Raw genomic sequence first — 19,459 nt, forward strand, 5'->3', positions numbered from 1 at the left:
CATCCAGCCCAAAGCACGAGGTTTAAAAAATAAATAAAATACTTAAGTAGAAGCCAAAGTTCTGGAGCCAGGGCTCTGAAGTGCGACCATTTTCCTCGCATTTGAGACTAAAAATTAGATGTGTGCAAACTGTGAGTGAAGTGCTGAGCGATGAATTTTTAGAAGCACACAGGCATTGAAGTCTAATTTACCTGGCAGTCCACTGAAGTGTGACACTCGTTGCGTTTCCTGGTTATTTACATAGTATTGTACGGATAACTGATCCAAAAGGGGCTTTGACTTCTCAAACATGGCAGAAAGCTAACACAAGACGATACCCCATCATCACCTTATTAATTCAGCCACTTACTTAGCAACTTAAAACTAAAAAGGGTCGTGTTAACACGTTCTGCGTTTTTCCAAGCAGGAAAATAAAGATAAAACACATAACAAATATCTTGCTGTGTTTAGTAAACCCAGATCTAAAAAGCTTCTTAAGTGTAATTTCTGTTCGGCATCAGACTCATATTGTTCTTCAGTAGCACTTCTAGACTTGGAGGAGAATTCAGGACAGGCATTCGATCAGCAGACAGCTCTGACTGATGTCTAGCTGCAGTTCAAGGAATTATTATTATTATTATTATTTTTTTACTTAGGCTCCTTGTAAAAAAAAAATGTCAAATGTTCTCTATGTCCCATGGCAAAATGTGTAGAATTGCAGGAAATTAGTGTCTAATTTAAAATGGGGGGCATTGGCCACGCCCACTACTACCCCTCCCACTAACTTTGACACCATTAGGGATCGGTGTTCTTTCCCCCCCACTATAGAGGCCATTCACCAGCCCCCACTATAGAGGCCATACACCAGCCCCCGCTATAGAGGCCATACACCAGCCCCCGCTATACAGGCCATACACCAGCCCCCGCTATAGAGGCCATACACCAGCCCCCACTATAGAGGCCATACACCAGCCCCCGCTATAGAGGCCATTCACCAGCCCCCACTATAGAGGCCATTCACCAGCCCCCGCTATACAGGCCATTCACCAGCCCCCGCTATAGAGGCCATACACCAGCCCCCGCTATAGAGGCCATACACCAGCCCCCGCTATAGAGGCCATTCACCAGTCCCCGCTATAGAGGCCATTCACCAGCCCCCGCTATAGAGGCCATTCACCAGCCCCCGCTATAGAGGACATACACCAGCCCCCGCTATAGAGGCCATTCACCAGACCCCATTATAGAGGCCATTCACCAGACCCCACTATAGAGGCCATACACCAGCCCCCACTATAGAGGCCATACACCAGCCCCCGCTATAGAGGCCATTCACCAGCCCCCACTATAGAGGCCATTCACCAGCCCCCGCTATAGAGGCCATACACCAGCCCCCGCTATAGAGGCCATTCACCAGACCCCATTATAGAGGCCATTCACCAGACCCCACTATAGAGGCCATTCACCAGACCCCACTATAGAGGCCATTCACCAGCCCATTTGTTTTTTCCTGCTCATATAGTCCAGAAGGAAAATATGCTCTCCAGTATAAAGGCTGAAGGAGTCCACAGCTCACTGTCTCAGAAGGTTACCATGGTAAAGACTGTCCTGAGTCATGCCTGCTAGCGTCAGCATGGAAATAGGACCACGACGACAACAAAAGGTCTCGGTGGAATTACACAACCGGCCAGCATGGAAATGTAACAGTCGCTACTAAGACAACCATCCCATCTAACCACAGTATCTACCCAGATCAACCATCCCATCTAACCAGTGTCTCCCCAGATCAACCATCCCATCTTACCACAGTGTCTCCCCAGATCAACCATCCCATCTTACCACAGTGTCTCCCCAGATCAACCATCCCATCTTACCACAGTGTCTACCCAGATCAACCATCCCATCTTACCACAGTGTCTCCCCGGATCAACCATCCCATCTAACCACAGTATCTACCCAGATCAACCATCCCATCTTACCACAGTATCTACCCAGATCAACCATCCCATCTTACCACAGTGTCTCCCCGGATCAACCATCCCATCTTACCACAGTGTCTCCCCAGATCAACCATCCCATCTAACCACAGTATCTACCCAGATCAACCATCCCATCTTACCACAGTGTCTACCCAGATCAACCATCCCATCTTACCACAGTGTCTCCCCAGATCAACCATCCCATCTAACCAGTGTCTCCCCAGATCAACCATCCCATCTAACCACAGTGTCTACCCAGATCAACCATCCCATCTAACCACAGTGTCTCCCCAGATCAACCATCCCATCTAACCACAGTGTCTACCCAGATCAACCATCCCATCTAACCACAGTGTCTACCCGGACAAACCATCCCATCTAACCAGTGTCTACCCGGATCAACCATCCCATCTAACCAGTGTCTACCCGGATCAACCATCCCATCTTACCACAGTGTCTACCCAAATCAACCATCCCATCTTACCACAGTGTCTCCCCAGATCAACCATCCCATCTTACCACAGTGTCTCCCCAGATCAACCATCCCATCTAACCAGTGTCTACCCGGATCAACCATCCCATCTTACCACAGTGTCTACCCAAATCAACCATCCCATCTTACCACAGTGTCTACCCAGATCAACCATCCCATCTTACCACAGTGTCTCTCGGATCAACCATCCCATCTAACCACAGTGTCTACCCAGATCAACCATCCCATCTTACCACAGTGTCTACCTAGATCAGCCATCCCATCTAACCACAGTGTCTCTCAGATCAACCATCCCATCTAACCACAGTGTCTCCCGGATCAACCATCCCATCTAACCACAGTGTCTCCCGGATCAACCATCCCATCTTACCACAGTGTCTCCCCAGATCAACCATCCCATCTAACCACAGTGTCTACCCAGATCAACCATCCCATCTAACCACAGTGTCTACCCAGATCAACCATCCCATCTAACCACAGTGTCTCTCAGATCAACCATCCCATCTAACCACAGGATCAACCATCCCATCTAACCACAGGATCAACCATCCCATCTTACCACAGTGTCTACCCAGATCAACCATCCCATCTAACCACAGTGTCTACCCAGATCAACCATCCCATCTTACCACAGTGTCTCCCCAGATCAACCATCCCATCTTACCACAGTGTCTCCCCAGATCAACCATCCCATCTAACCACAGTGTCTACCCAGATCAACCATCCCATCTAACCACAGTGTCTCCCCAGATCAACCATCCCATCTAACCACAGTGTCTACCCAGATCAACCATCCCATCTAACCACAGTGTCTACCCAGATCAACCATCCCATCTAACCACAGTGTCTACCCGGACAAACCATCCCATCTAACCAGTGTCTACCCGGATCAACCATCCCATCTAACCAGTGTCTACCCGGATCAACCATCCCATCTTACCACAGTGTCTACCCAAATCAACCATCCCATCTTACCACAGTGTCTCCCCAGATCAACCATCCCATCTTACCACAGTGTCTCCCCAGATCAACCATCCCATCTAACCAGTGTCTACCCGGATCAACCATCCCATCTTACCACAGTGTCTACCCAAATCAACCATCCCATCTTACCACAGTGTCTACCCAGATCAACCATCCCATCTTACCACAGTGTCTCTCGGATCAACCATCCCATCTAACCACAGTGTCTACCCAGATCAACCATCCCATCTTACCACAGTGTCTACCTAGATCAACCATCCCATCTAACCACAGTGTCTCTCAGATCAACCATCCCATCTAACCACAGTGTCTCCCGGATCAACCATCCCATCTAACCACAGTGTCTCCCGGATCAACCATCCCATCTTATCACAGTGTCTCCCCAGATCAACCATCCCATCTAACCACAGTGTCTACCCAGATCAACCATCCCATCTAACCACAGTGTCTACCCAGATCAACCATCCCATCTAACCACAGTGTCTCTCAGATCAACCATCCCATCTAACCACAGGATCAACCATCCCATCTTACCACAGTGTCTACCCAGATCAACCATCCCATCTAACCAGTGTCTACCCGGATCAACCATCCCATCTAACCACAGGATCAACCATCCCATCTTACCACATTGTCTACCCAGATCAACCATCCCATCTAACCACAGTGTCTACCCAGATCAACCATCCCATCTTACCACAGTGTCTCCCGGATCAACCATCCCATCTAACCACAGGATCAACCATCCCATCTTACCACAGGATCAACCATCCCATCTTACCACAGGATCAACCATCCCATCTAACCACAAGATCAACCATCCCATCTAACCACAGTGTCTACCCGGACCAACCATCCCATCTTACCACAGTGTCTACCCGGACCAACCATCCCATCTAACCACACTGTCTACCCGGACCAACCATCCCATCTTACCACAGTGTCTACCCGGACCAACCATCCCATCTTACCACAGTGTCTCCCGGATCAACCATCCCATCTAACCACAGGATCAACCATCCCATCTTACCACAGGATCAACCATCCCATCTAACCACAAGATCAACCATCCCATCTAACCACAGTGTCTACCCGGACCAACCATCCCATCTTACCACAGTGTCTACCCGGACCAACCATCCCATCTAACCACACTGTCTACCCGGACCAACCATCCCATCTTACCACAGTGTCTACCCGGACCAACCATCCCATCTTACCACAGTGTCTCCCGGATCAACCATCCCATCTAACCACAGGATCAACCATCCCATCTTACCACAGTGTCTACCCGGACCAACCATCCCATCTTACCACAGTGTCTACCCGGACCAACCATCCCATCTTACCACAGTGTCTACCCGGACCAACCATCCCATCTAACCGCAGTGTCTACCCGGACCAACCATCCCATCTTACCACAGTGTCTACCCGGACCAACCATCCCATCTTACCACAGTGTCTCTCGGATCACTTGGGTTTCCGTGACAAAGGCTTTCTCTTCAGGCAGATACAATGGGTCAGTGTTGTACAGGTGTTGGTCCCTGTGGAGAAAAACCAACACAATAAGCATTTCAATTATAATATTTTCCCAAATATCAACACAGATAACCAGGTCTACCCAGAGCCCTTTGGGCCAGGTCAAAAGTAGTGTACTATATAGGGAATAGTGTTCTATTTGGGACTCGACCCAGGTTGCATTGTGGGTTCAGGGGTCATACCAGACGTTGAGCAGGTTGGAGTGTAGATGGAGGCTGTGAGGGAAGCGGGGAGTGTGGCCCTGCCAGTACGGAGTAACCACATGTTGCTCTAACCAGGTTCTGGCATCAGGCTCCCCCACTGTAATCACAACACAATAAACCCACTGTAACCACAAGACAATAAACCCACTGTAACCACAAGACAATAAACCCACTGTAACCACAACACAATAAACCCACTGTAACCACAATAAACCCACTGTAATCACAATAAACCCACTGTAACCACAATAAACCCACTGTAACCACAATAAACCCACTGTAACCACAATAAACCCACTGTAACCACAATAAACCCACTGTAATCACAATAAACCCACTGTAATCACAATAAACCCACTGTAACCACAATAAACCCACTGTAATCACAATAAACCCACTGTAACCACAATAAACCCACTGTAACCACAATAAACCCACTGTAACCACAATAAACCCACTGTAACCACAATAAACCCACTGTAACCACAATAAACCCACTGTAACCACAATAAACCCACTGTAACCACAATAAACCCACTGTAACCACAATAAACCCACTGTAACCACAATAAAGCCACTGTAATCACAATAAAGCCACTGTAATCACAATAAACCCACTGTAATCACAATAAACCCACTGTAATCACAATAAACCCACTGTAATCACAATAAACCCACTGTAATCACAATAAACCCACTGTAATCACAATAAACCCACTGTAATCACAATAAACCCACTGTAATCACAATAAACCCACTGTAATCACAATAAACCCACTGTAACCACAATAAACCCACTGTAACCACAATAAACCCACTGTAACCACAATAAACTCACTGTAACCACAATAAACCCACTGTAATCACAATAGACCCACTGTAACCACAATAAACCCACTGTAATCACAATAAACCCACTGTAACCACAATAAACCCACTGTAACCACAATAAACCCACTGTAACCACAATAAACCCACTGTAACCACAATAAACCCACTGTAACCACAATAAAGCCACTGTAATCACAATAAACCCACTGTAACCACAATAAACCCACTGTAACCACAATAAACCCACTGTAACCACAATAAACCCACTGTAATCACAATAAACCCACTGTAATCACAATAAACCCACTGTAATCACAATAAACCCACTGTAATCACAATAAACCCACTGTAATCACAATAAACCCACTGTAATCACAATAAACCCACTGTAATCACAATAAACCCACTGTAACCACAATAAACCCACTGTAACCACAATAAACCCACTGTAACCACAATAAACCCACTGTAACCACAATAGACCCACTGTAATCACAATAGACCCACTGTAATCACAATAAACCCACTGTAATCACAATAGACCCACTGTAATCACAATAAACCCACTGTAATCACAATAAACCCACTGTAATCACAATAAACCCACTGTAATCACAATAAACCCACTGTAATCACAATAAACCCACTGTAACCACAATAAACCCACTGTAACCACAATAAACCCACTGTAATCACAATAAACCCACTGTAACCACAATAAACCCACTGTAACCACAATAAACCCACTGTAACCACAATAAACCCACTGTAACCACAATAAACCCACTGTAACCACAATAAACCCACTGTAACCACAATAAACCCACTGTAATCACAATAAACCCACTGTAATCACAATAAACCCACAACACAATAAACCCACTGTAATCACAATAAACCCACTGTAATCACAATAAACCCACAACACAATAAACCCACTGTAACCACAATAAACCCACTGTAATCACAATAAACCCACTGTAATCACAATAAACCCACTGTAACCACAATAAACCCACTGTAACCACAATAAACCCACTGTAACCAAACATGATATTTTGCATCATGAAATGAAATGTCTTTGAGGATTTGTGTGAAATATTTGACGTCGTATTTTGCGTCCCCAATGACACCCTAATTCCCTACATAGTGCACTACTTTTGACCAGAGCCTTATAGGTGCACGATACAGGGAATCGGGTGCCATTTGGACTTCAGGTATTGAGAGGATATGATCTGTACCTGCCCAGGTAACAGGGACAGTCTTCTCCTGGTCCTCCTGAGGGGTACGGTCCACCTGTATCCCAGAATCCTCTCTGCTGAGCGGCTGCTGACTGTCCTCGTCCTCGCTCTCCTCCTCAGACCACTCCTAGATAGAGAGATGTTTAACAGACCTCTCCTAGATAGAGAGATGTTTAACAGACCACTCCTAGATAGAGAGATGTTTAACAGACCACTCCTAGATAGAGAGATGTTTAACAGACCACTCCTAGATAGAGAGATGTTTAACAGACCACTCCTATGGTAGAGAGATGTTTAACAGACCACTCCTAGATAGAGAGATGTTTAACAGACCGCTCCTAGATAGAGAGATGTTTAACAGACCGCTCCTAGGTAGAGAGATGTTTAACAGACAACTCCTAGATAGAGAGATGTTTAACAGACCTCTCCTAGAAAGAGAGATGTTTAACAGACCACTCCTAGATAGAGAGATGTTTAACAGACCACTCCTAGATAGAGAGATGTTTAACAGACCTCTCCTATGGTAGAGAGATGTTTAACAGACCACTCCTAGATAGAGAGATGTTTAACAGACCACTCCTAGGTAGAGAGATGTTTAACAGACCACTCCTAGGTAGAGAGATGTTTAACAGACCACTCCTAGGTAGAGAGATGTTTAACAGACCACTCCTAGGTAGAGAGATGTTTAACAGACCACTCCTAGATAGAGAGATGTTTAACAGACCTCTCCTAGATAGAGAGATGTTTAACAGACCTCTCCTATGGTAGAGATGTTTAACAGACCTCTCCTATGGTAGAGATGTTTAACAGACCTCTCCTATGGTAGAGATGTTTAACAGACCTCTCCTATGGTAGAGATGTTTAACAGACCTCTCCTATGGTAGAGATGTTTAACAGACCTCTCCTATGGTAGAGATGTTTAACAGACCTCTCCTATGGTAGAGATGTTTAACAGACCTCTCCTATGGTAGAGATGTTTAACAGACCTCTCCTAGATAGAGAGATGTTTAACAGACCTCTCCTAGATAGAGAGATGTTTAACAGACCTCTCCTAGATAAACATCTCTCTAACAGACCTCTCCTAGATAGAGAGATGTTTAACAGACCACTCCTAGGTAGAGAGATGTTTAACAGACCACTCCTAGGTAGAGAGATGTTTAACAGACCACTCCTAGGTAGAGAGATGTTTAACAGACCACTCCTAGGTAGAGAGATGTTTAACAGACCACTCCTAGATAGAGAGATGTTTAACAGACCTCTCCTAGATAGAGAGATGTTTAACAGACCTCTCCTATGGTAGAGATGTTTAACAGACCTCTCCTATGGTAGAGATGTTTAACAGACCTCTCCTATGGTAGAGATGTTTAACAGACCTCTCCTATGGTAGAGATGTTTAACAGACCTCTCCTATGGTAGAGATGTTTAACAGACCTCTCCTATGGTAGAGATGTTTAACAGACCTCTCCTATGGTAGAGATGTTTAACAGACCTCTCCTATGGTAGAGATGTTTAACAGACCTCTCCTAGATAGAGAGATGTTTAACAGACCTCTCCTAGATAAACATCTCTCTAACAGACCTCTCCTAGATAGAGAGATGTTTAACAGACCACTCCTAGATAGAGAGATGTTTAACAGACCTCTCCTAGATAGAGAGATGTTTAACAGACCTCTCCTAGATAGAGAGATGTTTAACAGACCTCTCCTAGATAGAGAGATGTTTAACAGACCTCTCCTATGGTAGAGAGATGTTTAACAGACCTCTCCTATGGTAGAGAGATGTTTAACAGACCTCTCCTATGGTAGAGAGATGTTTAACAGACCTCTCCTAGATAGAGAGATGTTTAACAGACCTCTCCTAGATAGAGAGATGTTTAACAGACCTCTCCTAGATAGAGAGATGTTTAACAGACCTCTCCTAGATAGAGAGATGTTTAACAGACCTCTCCTATGGTAGAGATGTTTAACAGACCACTCCTATGGTAGAGATGTTTAACAGACCACTCCTATGGTAGAGAGATGTTTAACAGACCTCTCCTATGGTAGAGATGTTTAACAGACCTCTCCTAGGTAGAGAGATGTTTAACAGACCTCTCCTAGATAGAGAGATGTTTAACAGACCTCTCCTATGGTAGAGATGTTTAACAGACCTCTCCTAGATAGAGAGATGTTTAACAGACCTCTCCTAGATAGAGAGATGTTTAACAGACCTCTCCTAGATAGAGAGATGTTTAACAGACCTCTCCTAGATAGAGAGATGTTTAACAGACCTCTCCTAGATAGAGAGATGTTTAACAGACCTCTCCTATGGTAGAGATGTTTAACAGACCTCTCTTATGGTAGAGAGATGTTTAACAGACCTCTCCTATGGTAGAGAGATGTTTAACAGACCTCTCCTATGGTAGAGAGATGTTTAACAGACCTCTCCTATGGTAGAGATGTTTAACAGACCTCTCCTACGGTAGAGAGATGTTTAACAGACCTCTCCTACGGTAGAGAGATGTTTAACAGACCTCTCCTAGATAGAGAGATGTTTAACAGACCTCTCCTAGATAGAGAGATGTTTAACAGACCTCTCCTAGATAGAGAGATGTTTAACAGACCTCTCCTATGGTAGAGATGTTTAACAGACCTCTCCTAGATAGAGAGATGTTTAACAGACCTCTCCTAGATAGAGAGATGTTTAACAGACCTCTCCTAGATAGAGAGATGTTTAACAGACCTCTCCTATGGTAGAGAGATGTTTAACAGACCTCTCTTATGGTAGAGAGATGTTTAACAGACCTCTCCTATGGTAGAGAGATGTTTAACAGACCTCTATGGTAGAGAGATGTTTAACAGACCTCTATGGTAGAGAGATGTTTAACAGACCTCTATGGTAGAGAGATGTTTAACAGACCTCTCCTATGGTAGAGAGATGTTTAACAGACCTCTCCTATGGGAGAGAGATGTTTAACAGACCTCTCCTATGGTAGAGAGATGTTTAACAGACCTCTCCTAGATAGAGAGATGTTTAACAGACCTCTCCTAGATAGAGAGATGTTTAACAGACCTCTCCTAGATAGAGAGATGTTTAACAGACCTCTCCTAGATAGAGAGATGTTTAACAGACCTCTCCTAGATAGAGAGATGTTTAACAGACCTCTCCTATGGTAGAGATGTTTAACAGACCACTCCTAGATAGAGAGAAGTTTAACAGACCACTCCTAGATAGAGAGAAGTTTAACAGACCTCTCCTAGATAGAGAGATGTTTAACAGACCTCTCCTATGGTAGAGATGTTTAACAGACCTCTCCTATGGTAGAGATGTTTAACAGACCTCTCCTATGGTAGAGATGTTTAACAGACCTCTCCTATGGTAGAGATGTTTAACAGACCTCTCCTATGGTAGAGATGTTTAACAGACCTCTCCTATGGTAGAGATGTTTAACAGACCTCTCCTATGGTAGAGATGTTTAACAGACCTCTCCTAGATAGAGAGATGTTTAACAGACCTCTCCTATGGGAGAGAGATGTTTAACAGACCTCTCCTATGGTAGAGAGATGTTTAACAGACCTCTCCTATGGTAGAGAGATGTTTAACAGACCCCTCCTAGGTAGAGAGATGTTTAACAGACCTCTCCTAGATAAACATCTCTCTAACAGACCTCTCCTAGATAGAGAGATGTTTAACAGACCTCTCCTAGATAGAGAGATGTTTAACAGACCTCACCTAGATAGAGAGATGTTTAACAGACCTCTCCTAGATAGAGAGATGTTTAACAGACCTCTCCTAGATAGAGAGATGTTTAACAGACCTCTCCTATGGTAGAGATGTTTAACAGACCACTCCTATGGTAGAGATGTTTAACAGACCACTCCTATGGTAGAGAGATGTTTAACAGACCTCTCCTATGGTAGAGATGTTTAACAGACCTCTCCTAGGTAGAGAGATGTTTAACAGACCTCTCCTAGATAGAGAGATGTTTAACAGACCTCTCCTATGGTAGAGATGTTTAACAGACCTCTCCTATGGTAGAGATGTTTAACAGACCTCTCCTATGGTAGAGATGTTTAACAGACCTCTCCTAGATAGAGAGATGTTTAACAGACCTCTCCTAGATAGAGAGATGTTTAACAGACCTCTCCTAGATAGAGAGATGTTTAACAGACCTCTCCTAGATAGAGAGATGTTTAACAGACCTCTCCTAGATAGAGAGATGTTTAACAGACCTCTCCTATGGTAGAGATGTTTAACAGACCTCTCTTATGGTAGAGAGATGTTTAACAGACCTCTCCTATGGTAGAGAGATGTTTAACAGACCTCTCCTATGGTAGAGAGATGTTTAACAGACCTCTCCTATGGGAGAGAGATGTTTAACAGACCTCTCCTATGGTAGAGAGATGTTTAACAGACCTCTCCTAGATAGAGAGATGTTTAACAGACCTCTCCTAGATAGAGAGATGTTTAACAGATCTCTCCGAGATAGAGAGATGTTTAACAGACCTCTCCTATGGGAGAGAGATGTTTAACAGACCTCTCCTAGATAGAGAGATGTTTAACAGACCTCTCCTAGATAAACATCTCTCTAACAGACCTCTCCTAGATAGAGAGATGTTTAACAGACCACTCCTAGGTAGAGAGATGTTTAACAGACCTCTCCTAGATAGAGAGATGTTTAACAGACCTCTCCTAGATAGAGAGATGTTTAACAGACCTCTCCTAGATAGAGAGATGTTTAACAGACCTCTCCTAGATAGAGAGATGTTTAACAGACCTCTCCTAGATAGAGAGATGTTTAACAGACCTCTCCTATGGTAGAGATGTTTAACAGACCTCTCCTATGGTAGAGAGCTGTTTAACAGACCTCTCCTATGGTAGAGAGATGTTTAACAGACCTCTCCTATGGTAGAGAGATGTTTAACAGACCTCTCCTATGGTAGAGAGATGTTTAACAGACCTCTCCTATGGTAGAGAGATGTTTAACAGACCTCTCCTATGGTAGAGAGATGTTTAACAGACCTCTCCTAGGTAGAGAGATGTTTAACAGACCTCTCCTAGATAGAGAGATGTTTAACAGACCTCTCCTAGATAGAGAGATGTTTAACAGACCTCTCCTAGATAGAGAGATGTTTAACAGACCTCTCCTAGATAGAGAGATGTTTAACAGACCTCTCCTAGATAGAGAGATGTTTAACAGACCTCTCCTAGATAAACATCTCTCTATCTAGGAGAGGTCTGTTAAACATCTCTCTATCTAGGAGAGGTCTGTTAAACATCTCTACCATAGGAGAGGTCTGTTAAACATCTCTACCATAGGAGAGGTCTGTTAAACATCTCTACCATAGGAGAGGTCTGTTAAGCATCTCTACCATAGGAGAGGTCTGTTAAACATCTCTACCATAGGAGAGGTCTGTTAAACATCTCTCTATCTAGGAGAGGTCTGTTAAACATCTCTCTAACAGACCTCTCCTAGATAGAGAGATGTTTAACAGACCTCTAATAGATAGAGAGATGTTTAACAGATCTCTCCTATGGGAGAGATGTTTAACAGACCTCTCCTATGGTAGAGATGTTTAACAGACCACTCCTAGATAGAGAGATGTTTAACAGACCTCTCCTAGATAGAGAGATGTTTAACAGACCTCTCCTAGATAGAGAGATGTTTAACAGACCTCTCCTATGGTAGAGAGATGTTTAACAGACCTCTCCTATGGTAGAGAGATGTTTAACAGACCACTCCTATGGTAGAGAGATGTTTAACAGACCACTCCTATGGTAGAGAGATGTTTAACAGACCACTCCTATGGTAGAGAGATGTTTAACAGACCACTCCTAGATAGAGATGTTTAACAGACCTCTCCTAGATAGAAATGTTTAACAGACCTCTCCTAGATAGAGATGTTTAACAGACCTCTCCTAGATAGAGATGTTTAACAGACCTCTCCTAGATAGAGATGTTTAACAGACCTCTCCTAGATAGAGATGTTTAACAGACCTCTCCTAGATAGAGATGTTTAACAGACCTCTCCTAGATAGAGAGATGTTTAACAGACCCCTCCTATGGTAGAGATGTTTAACAGACCTCTCCTATGGTAGAGAGATGTTTAACAGACCTCTCCTATGGTAGAGAGATGTTTAACAGACCTCTCCTATGGTAGAGATGTTTAACAGACCTCTCCTATGGTAGAGATGTTTAACAGACCTCTCCTATGGTAGAGATGTTTAACAGACCTCTCCTATGGTAGAGATGTTTAACAGACCTCTCCTATGGTAGAGATGTTTAACAGACCTCTCCTATGGTAGAGATGTTTAACAGACCTCTCCTATGGTAGAGATGTTTAACAGACCTCTCCTATGGTAGAGATGTTTAACAGACCTCTCCTATGGTAGAGATGTTTAACAGACCTCTCCTATGGTAGAGATGTTTAACAGACCTCTCCTAGATAGAGAGATGTTTAACAGACCTCTCCTACGGGAGAGATGTTTAACAGACCTCTCCTACGGGAGAGATGTTTAACAGACCTCTCCTATGGGAGAGATGTTTAACAGACCTCTCCTATGGTAGAGATGTTTAACAGACCTCTCCTATGGTAGAGATGTTTAACAGTACACTCCTAGATAGAGAGATGTTTAACAGACCACTCCTAGATAGAGAGATGTTTAACAGACCTCTCCTAGGTAGAGAGATGTTTAACAGACCTCTCCTAGGTAGAGAGATGTTTAACAGACCTCTCCTAGGTAGAGAGATGTTTAACAGACCTCTCCTAGGTAGAGAGATGTTTAACAGACCTCTCCTAGGTAGAGAGATGTTTAACAGACCTCTCCTAGGTAGAGAGATGTTTAACAGACCTCTCCTAGGTAGAGAGATGTTTAACAGACCTCTCCTAGGTAGAGAGATGTTTAACAGACCTCTCCTAGATAGAGAGATGTTTAACAGACCTCTCCTAGATAGAGAGATGTTTAACAGACCTCTCCTATGGTAGAGAGATGTTTAACAGACCTCTCCTATGGTAGAGAGATGTTTAACAGACCACTCCTATGGTAGAGAGATGTTTAACAGACCACTCCTATGGTAGAGAGATGTTTAACAGACCACTCCTAGATAGAGATGTTTAACAGACCTCTCCTAGATAGAGATGTTTAACAGACCTCTCCTAGATAGAGAGATGTTTAACAGACCCCTCCTAGATAGAGAGATGTTTAACAGACCTCTCCTAGATAGAGAGATGTTTAACAGACCCCTCCTATGGTAGAGATGTTTAACAGACCTCTCCTAGATAGAGAGATGTTTAACAGACCTCTCCTAGATAGAGAGATGTTTAACAGACCTCTCCTAGATAGAGAGATGTTTAACAGACCTCTCCTAGATAGAGAGATGTTTAACAGACCTCTCCTAGATAGAGAGATGTTTAACAGACCTCTCCTAGATAGAGATGTTTAACAGACCTCTCCTAGATAGAGAGATGTTTAACAGACCTCTCCTAGATAGAGAGATGTTTAACAGACCTCTCCTAGATAGAGAGATGTTTAACAGACCTCTCCTACGGTAGAGATGTTTAACAGACCTCTCCTACGGTAGAGATGTTTAACATACCTCTCCTACGGGAGAGATGTTTAACAGACCTCTCCTACGGGAGAGATGTTTAACAGACCTCTCCTACGGGAGAGATGTTTAACAGACCTCTCCTACGGGAGAGATGTTTAACAGACCTCTCCTACGGGAGAGATGTTTAACAGACCTCTCCTAGATAGAGAGATGTTTAACAGACCTCTCCTAGATAGAGAGATGTTTAACAGACCTCTCCTATGGTAGAGATGTTTAACAGACCACTCCTATGGTAGAGATGTTTAACAGACCTCTCCTAGATAGAGATGTTTAACAGACCTCTCCTATGGTAGAGATGTTTAACAGACCTCTCCTAGATAGAGAGATGTTTAACAGACCCCTCCTAGATAGAGAGATGTTTAACAGACCTCTCCTAGATAGAGAGATGTTTAACAGACCCCTCCTATGGTAGAGATGTTTAACAGACCTCTCCTATGGTAGAGATGTTTAACAGACCTCTCCTATGGTAGAGATGTTTAACAGACCTCTCCTATGGTAGAGATGTTTAACAGACCTCTCCTATGGTAGAGATGTTTAACAGACCTCTCCTATGGTAGAGATGTTTAACAGACCTCTCCTATGGTAGAGATGTTTAACAGACCTCTCCTAGATAGAGAGATGTTTAACAGACCTCTCCTACAGTAGACAGATGTTTAACAGACCTCTCCTACAGTAGAGAGATGTTTAACAGACCTCTCCTACAGTAGAGAGATGTTTAACAGACCTCTCCTACGGGAGAGATGTTTAACAGACCTCTCCTACGGGAGAGATGTTTAACAGACCTCTCCTACGGGAGAGATGTTTAACAGACCTCTCCTACGGGAGAGATGTTTAACAGACCTCTCCTACGGGAGAGATGTTTAACAGACCTCTCCTAGATAGAGAGTTGTTTAACAGACCTCTCCTAGATAGAGAGATGTTTAACAGACCTCTCCTAGATAGAGAGATGTTTAACAGACCTCTCCTAGATAGAGAGATGTTTAACAGACCTCTCCTAGATAGAGAGTTGTTTAACAGACCTCTCCTATGGTAGAGAGATGTTTAACAGACCTCTCCTATGGTAGAGAGATGTTTAACAGACCTCTCCTAGATAGAGAGATGTTTAACAGACCTCTCCTAGATAGAGAGATGTTTAACAGACCTCTCCTAGATAGAGAGATGTTTAACAGACCTCTCCTAGATAGAGAGCTGTTTAACAGACCTCTCCTAGATAGAGAGCTGTTTAACAGACCTCTCCTAGATAGAGAGCTGTTTAACAGACCTCTCCTAGATAGAGAGCTGTTTAACAGACCTCTCCTAGATAGAGAGCTGTTTAACAGACCTCTCCTAGATAGAGAGCTGTTTAACAGACCTCTCCTAGATAGAGAGCTGTTTAACAGACCTCTCCTAGATAGAGAGATGTTTAACAGACCTCTCCTAGATAGAGAGATGTTTAACAGACCTCTCCTAGATAGAGAGATGTTTAACAGACCTCTCCTAGATAGAGAGATGTTTAACAGACCTCTCCTAGATAGAGAGATGTTTAACAGACCTCTCCTAGATAGAGAGATGTTTAACAGACCTCTCCTAGATAGAGAGATGTTTAACAGACCTCTCCTAGATAGAGAGATGTTTAACAGACCTCTCCTAGATAGAGAGATGTTTAACAGACCTCTCCTACGGTAGAGAGATGTTTAACAGACCTCTCCTACGGTAGAGATGTTTAACAGACCTCTCCTACGGTAGAGAGATGTTTAACAGACCTCTCCTACGGTAGAGATGTTTAACAGACCTCTCCTACGGTAGAGATGTTTAACATACCTCTCCTACGGTAGAGATGTTTAACATACCTCTCCTACGGGAGAGATGTTTAACAGACCTCTCCTACGGGAGAGATGTTTAACAGACCTCTCCTAGATAGAGAGATGTTTAACAGACCTCTCCTAGGTAGAGAGATGTTTAACAGACCTCTCCTAGGTAGAGAGATGTTTAACAGACCTCTCCTAGATAGAGAGATGTTTAACAGACCTCTCCTAGATAGAGAGATGTTTAACAGACCTCTCCTATGGTAGAGAGATGTTTAACAGACCTCTCCTATGGTAGAGAGATGTTTAACAGACCACTCCTATGGTAGAGAGATGTTTAACAGACCACTCCTATGGTAGAGAGATGTTTAACAGACCACTCCTAGATAGAGATGTTTAACAGACCTCTCCTAGATAGAGATGTTTAACAGACCTCTCCTAGATAGAGAGATGTTTAACAGACCCCTCCTAGATAGAGAGATGTTTAACAGACCCCTCCTAGATAGAGAGATGTTTAACAGACCCCTCCTATGGTAGAGATGTTTAACAGACCTCTCCTAGATAGAGAGATGTTTAACAGACCTCTCCTAGATAGAGAGATGTTTAACAGACCTCTCCTAGATAGAGAGATGTTTAACAGACCTCTCCTAGATAGAGAGATGTTTAACAGACCTCTCCTAGATAGAGAGATGTTTAACAGACCTCTCCTAGATAGAGATGTTTAACAGACCTCTCCTAGATAGAGAGATGTTTAACAGACCTCTCCTAGATAGAGAGATGTTTAACAGACCTCTCCTACGGTAGAGATGTTTAACAGACCTCTCCTACGGTAGAGATGTTTAACATACCTCTCCTACGGGAGAGATGTTTAACAGACCTCTCCTACGGGAGAGATGTTTAACAGACCTCTCCTACGGGAGAGATGTTTAACAGACCTCTCCTACGGGAGAGATGTTTAACAGACCTCTCCTACGGGAGAGATGTTTAACAGACCTCTCCTAGATAGAGAGATGTTTAACAGACCTCTCCTAGATAGAGAGATGTTTAACAGACCTCTCCTATGGTAGAGATGTTTAACAGACCACTCCTATGGTAGAGATGTTTAACAGACCTCTCCTAGATAGAGATGTTTAACAGACCTCTCCTATGGTAGAGATGTTTAACAGACCTCTCCTAGATAGAGAGATGTTTAACAGACCCCTCCTAGATAGAGAGATGTTTAACAGACCCCTCCTAGATAGAGAGATGTTTAACAGACCCCTCCTATGGTAGAGATGTTTAACAGACCTCTCCTATGGTAGAGATGTTTAACAGACCTCTCCTATGGTAGAGATGTTTAACAGACCTCTCCTATGGTAGAGATGTTTAACAGACCTCTCCTATGGTAGAGATGTTTAACAGACCTCTCCTATGGTAGAGATGTTTAACAGACCTCTCCTATGGTAGAGATGTTTAACAGACCTCTCCTAGATAGAGAGATGTTTAACAGACCTCTCCTACAGTAGACAGATGTTTAACAGACCTCTCCTACAGTAGAGAGATGTTTAACAGACCTCTCCTACAGTAGAGAGATGTTTAACAGACCTCTCCTACGGGAGAGATGTTTAACAGACCTCTCCTACGGGAGAGATGTTTAACAGACCTCTCCTACGGGAGAGATGTTTAACAGACCTCTCCTACGGGAGAGATGTTTAACAGACCTCTCCTAGATAGAGAGTTGTTTAACAGACCTCTCCTAGATAGAGAGATGTTTAACAGACCTCTCCTAGATAGAGAGATGTTTAACAGACCTCTCCTAGATAGAGAGATGTTTAACAGACCTCTCCTAGATAGAGAGATGTTTAACAGACCTCTCCTAGATAGAGAGATGTTTAACAGACCTCTCCTAGATAGAGAGATGTTTAACAGACCTCTCCTAGATAGAGAGCTGTTTAACAGACCTCTCCTAGATAGAGAGATGTTTAACAGACCTCTCCTAGATAGAGAGTTGTTTAACAGACCTCTCCTATGGTAGAGAGATGTTTAACAGACCTCTCCTATGGTAGAGAGATGTTTAACAGACCTCTCCTAGATAGAGAGATGTTTAACAGACCTCTCCTAGATAGAGAGATGTTTAACAGACCTCTCCTAGATAGAGAGCTGTTTAACAGACCTCTCCTAGATAGAGAGCTGTTTAACAGACCTCTCCTAGATAGAGAGCTGTTTAACAGACCTCTCCTAGATAGAGAGCTGTTTAACAGACCTCTCCTAGATAGAGAGCTGTTTAACAGACCTCTCCTAGATAGAGAGCTGTTTAACAGACCTCTCCTAGATAGAGAGCTGTTTAACAGACCTCTCCTAGATAGAGAGATGTTTAACAGACCTCTCCTAGATAGAGAGATGTTTAACAGACCTCTCCTAGATAGAGAGATGTTTAACAGACCTCTCCTAGATAGAGAGATGTTTAACAGACCTCTCCTAGATAGAGAGATGTTTAACAGACCTCTCCTAGATAGAGAGATGTTTAACAGACCTCTCCTAGATAGAGAGATGTTTAACAGACCTCTCCTAGATAGAGAGATGTTTAACAGACCTCTCCTACGGTAGAGAGATGTTTAACAGACCTCTCCTACGGTAGAGAGATGTTTAACAGACCTCTCCTACGGTAGAGAGATGTTTAACAGACCTCTCCTACGGTAGAGATGTTTAACAGACCTCTCCTACGGTAGAGAGATGTTTAACAGACCTCTCCTACGGTAGAGATGTTTAACAGACCTCTCCTACGGTAGAGATGTTTAACATACCTCTCCTACGGTAGAGATGTTTAACATACCTCTCCTACGGGAGAGATGTTTAACAGACC

The 19,459-nt window shown here is 43.5% G+C and overlaps 1 protein-coding gene across 2 annotated transcripts in view; it reads right to left on the reverse strand.

The window, feature by feature from the left end:
* Positions 1–19,459, reverse strand: part of tubgcp5 (tubulin gamma complex component 5) — a 60,235-nt gene that overhangs the window by 36,661 nt on the left and 4,115 nt on the right. For both annotated transcript variants that reach the window (XM_045697508.1, XM_045697507.1), the window contains exons 6-8: positions 7,247–7,373; positions 5,154–5,271; positions 4,887–4,976 (exon numbers count right to left, since the gene is read on the reverse strand). In XM_045697508.1, the coding sequence (XP_045553464.1) occupies positions 4,887–4,976; positions 5,154–5,271; positions 7,247–7,373 (335 nt within the window). The remainder of the gene's footprint in view (positions 1–4,886; positions 4,977–5,153; positions 5,272–7,246; positions 7,374–19,459) is intronic.

This window comes from Salmo salar, chromosome ssa16, assembly GCF_905237065.1.
Source record: "Salmo salar chromosome ssa16, Ssal_v3.1, whole genome shotgun sequence".
NCBI lineage: Eukaryota > Metazoa > Chordata > Actinopteri > Salmoniformes > Salmonidae > Salmo > Salmo salar.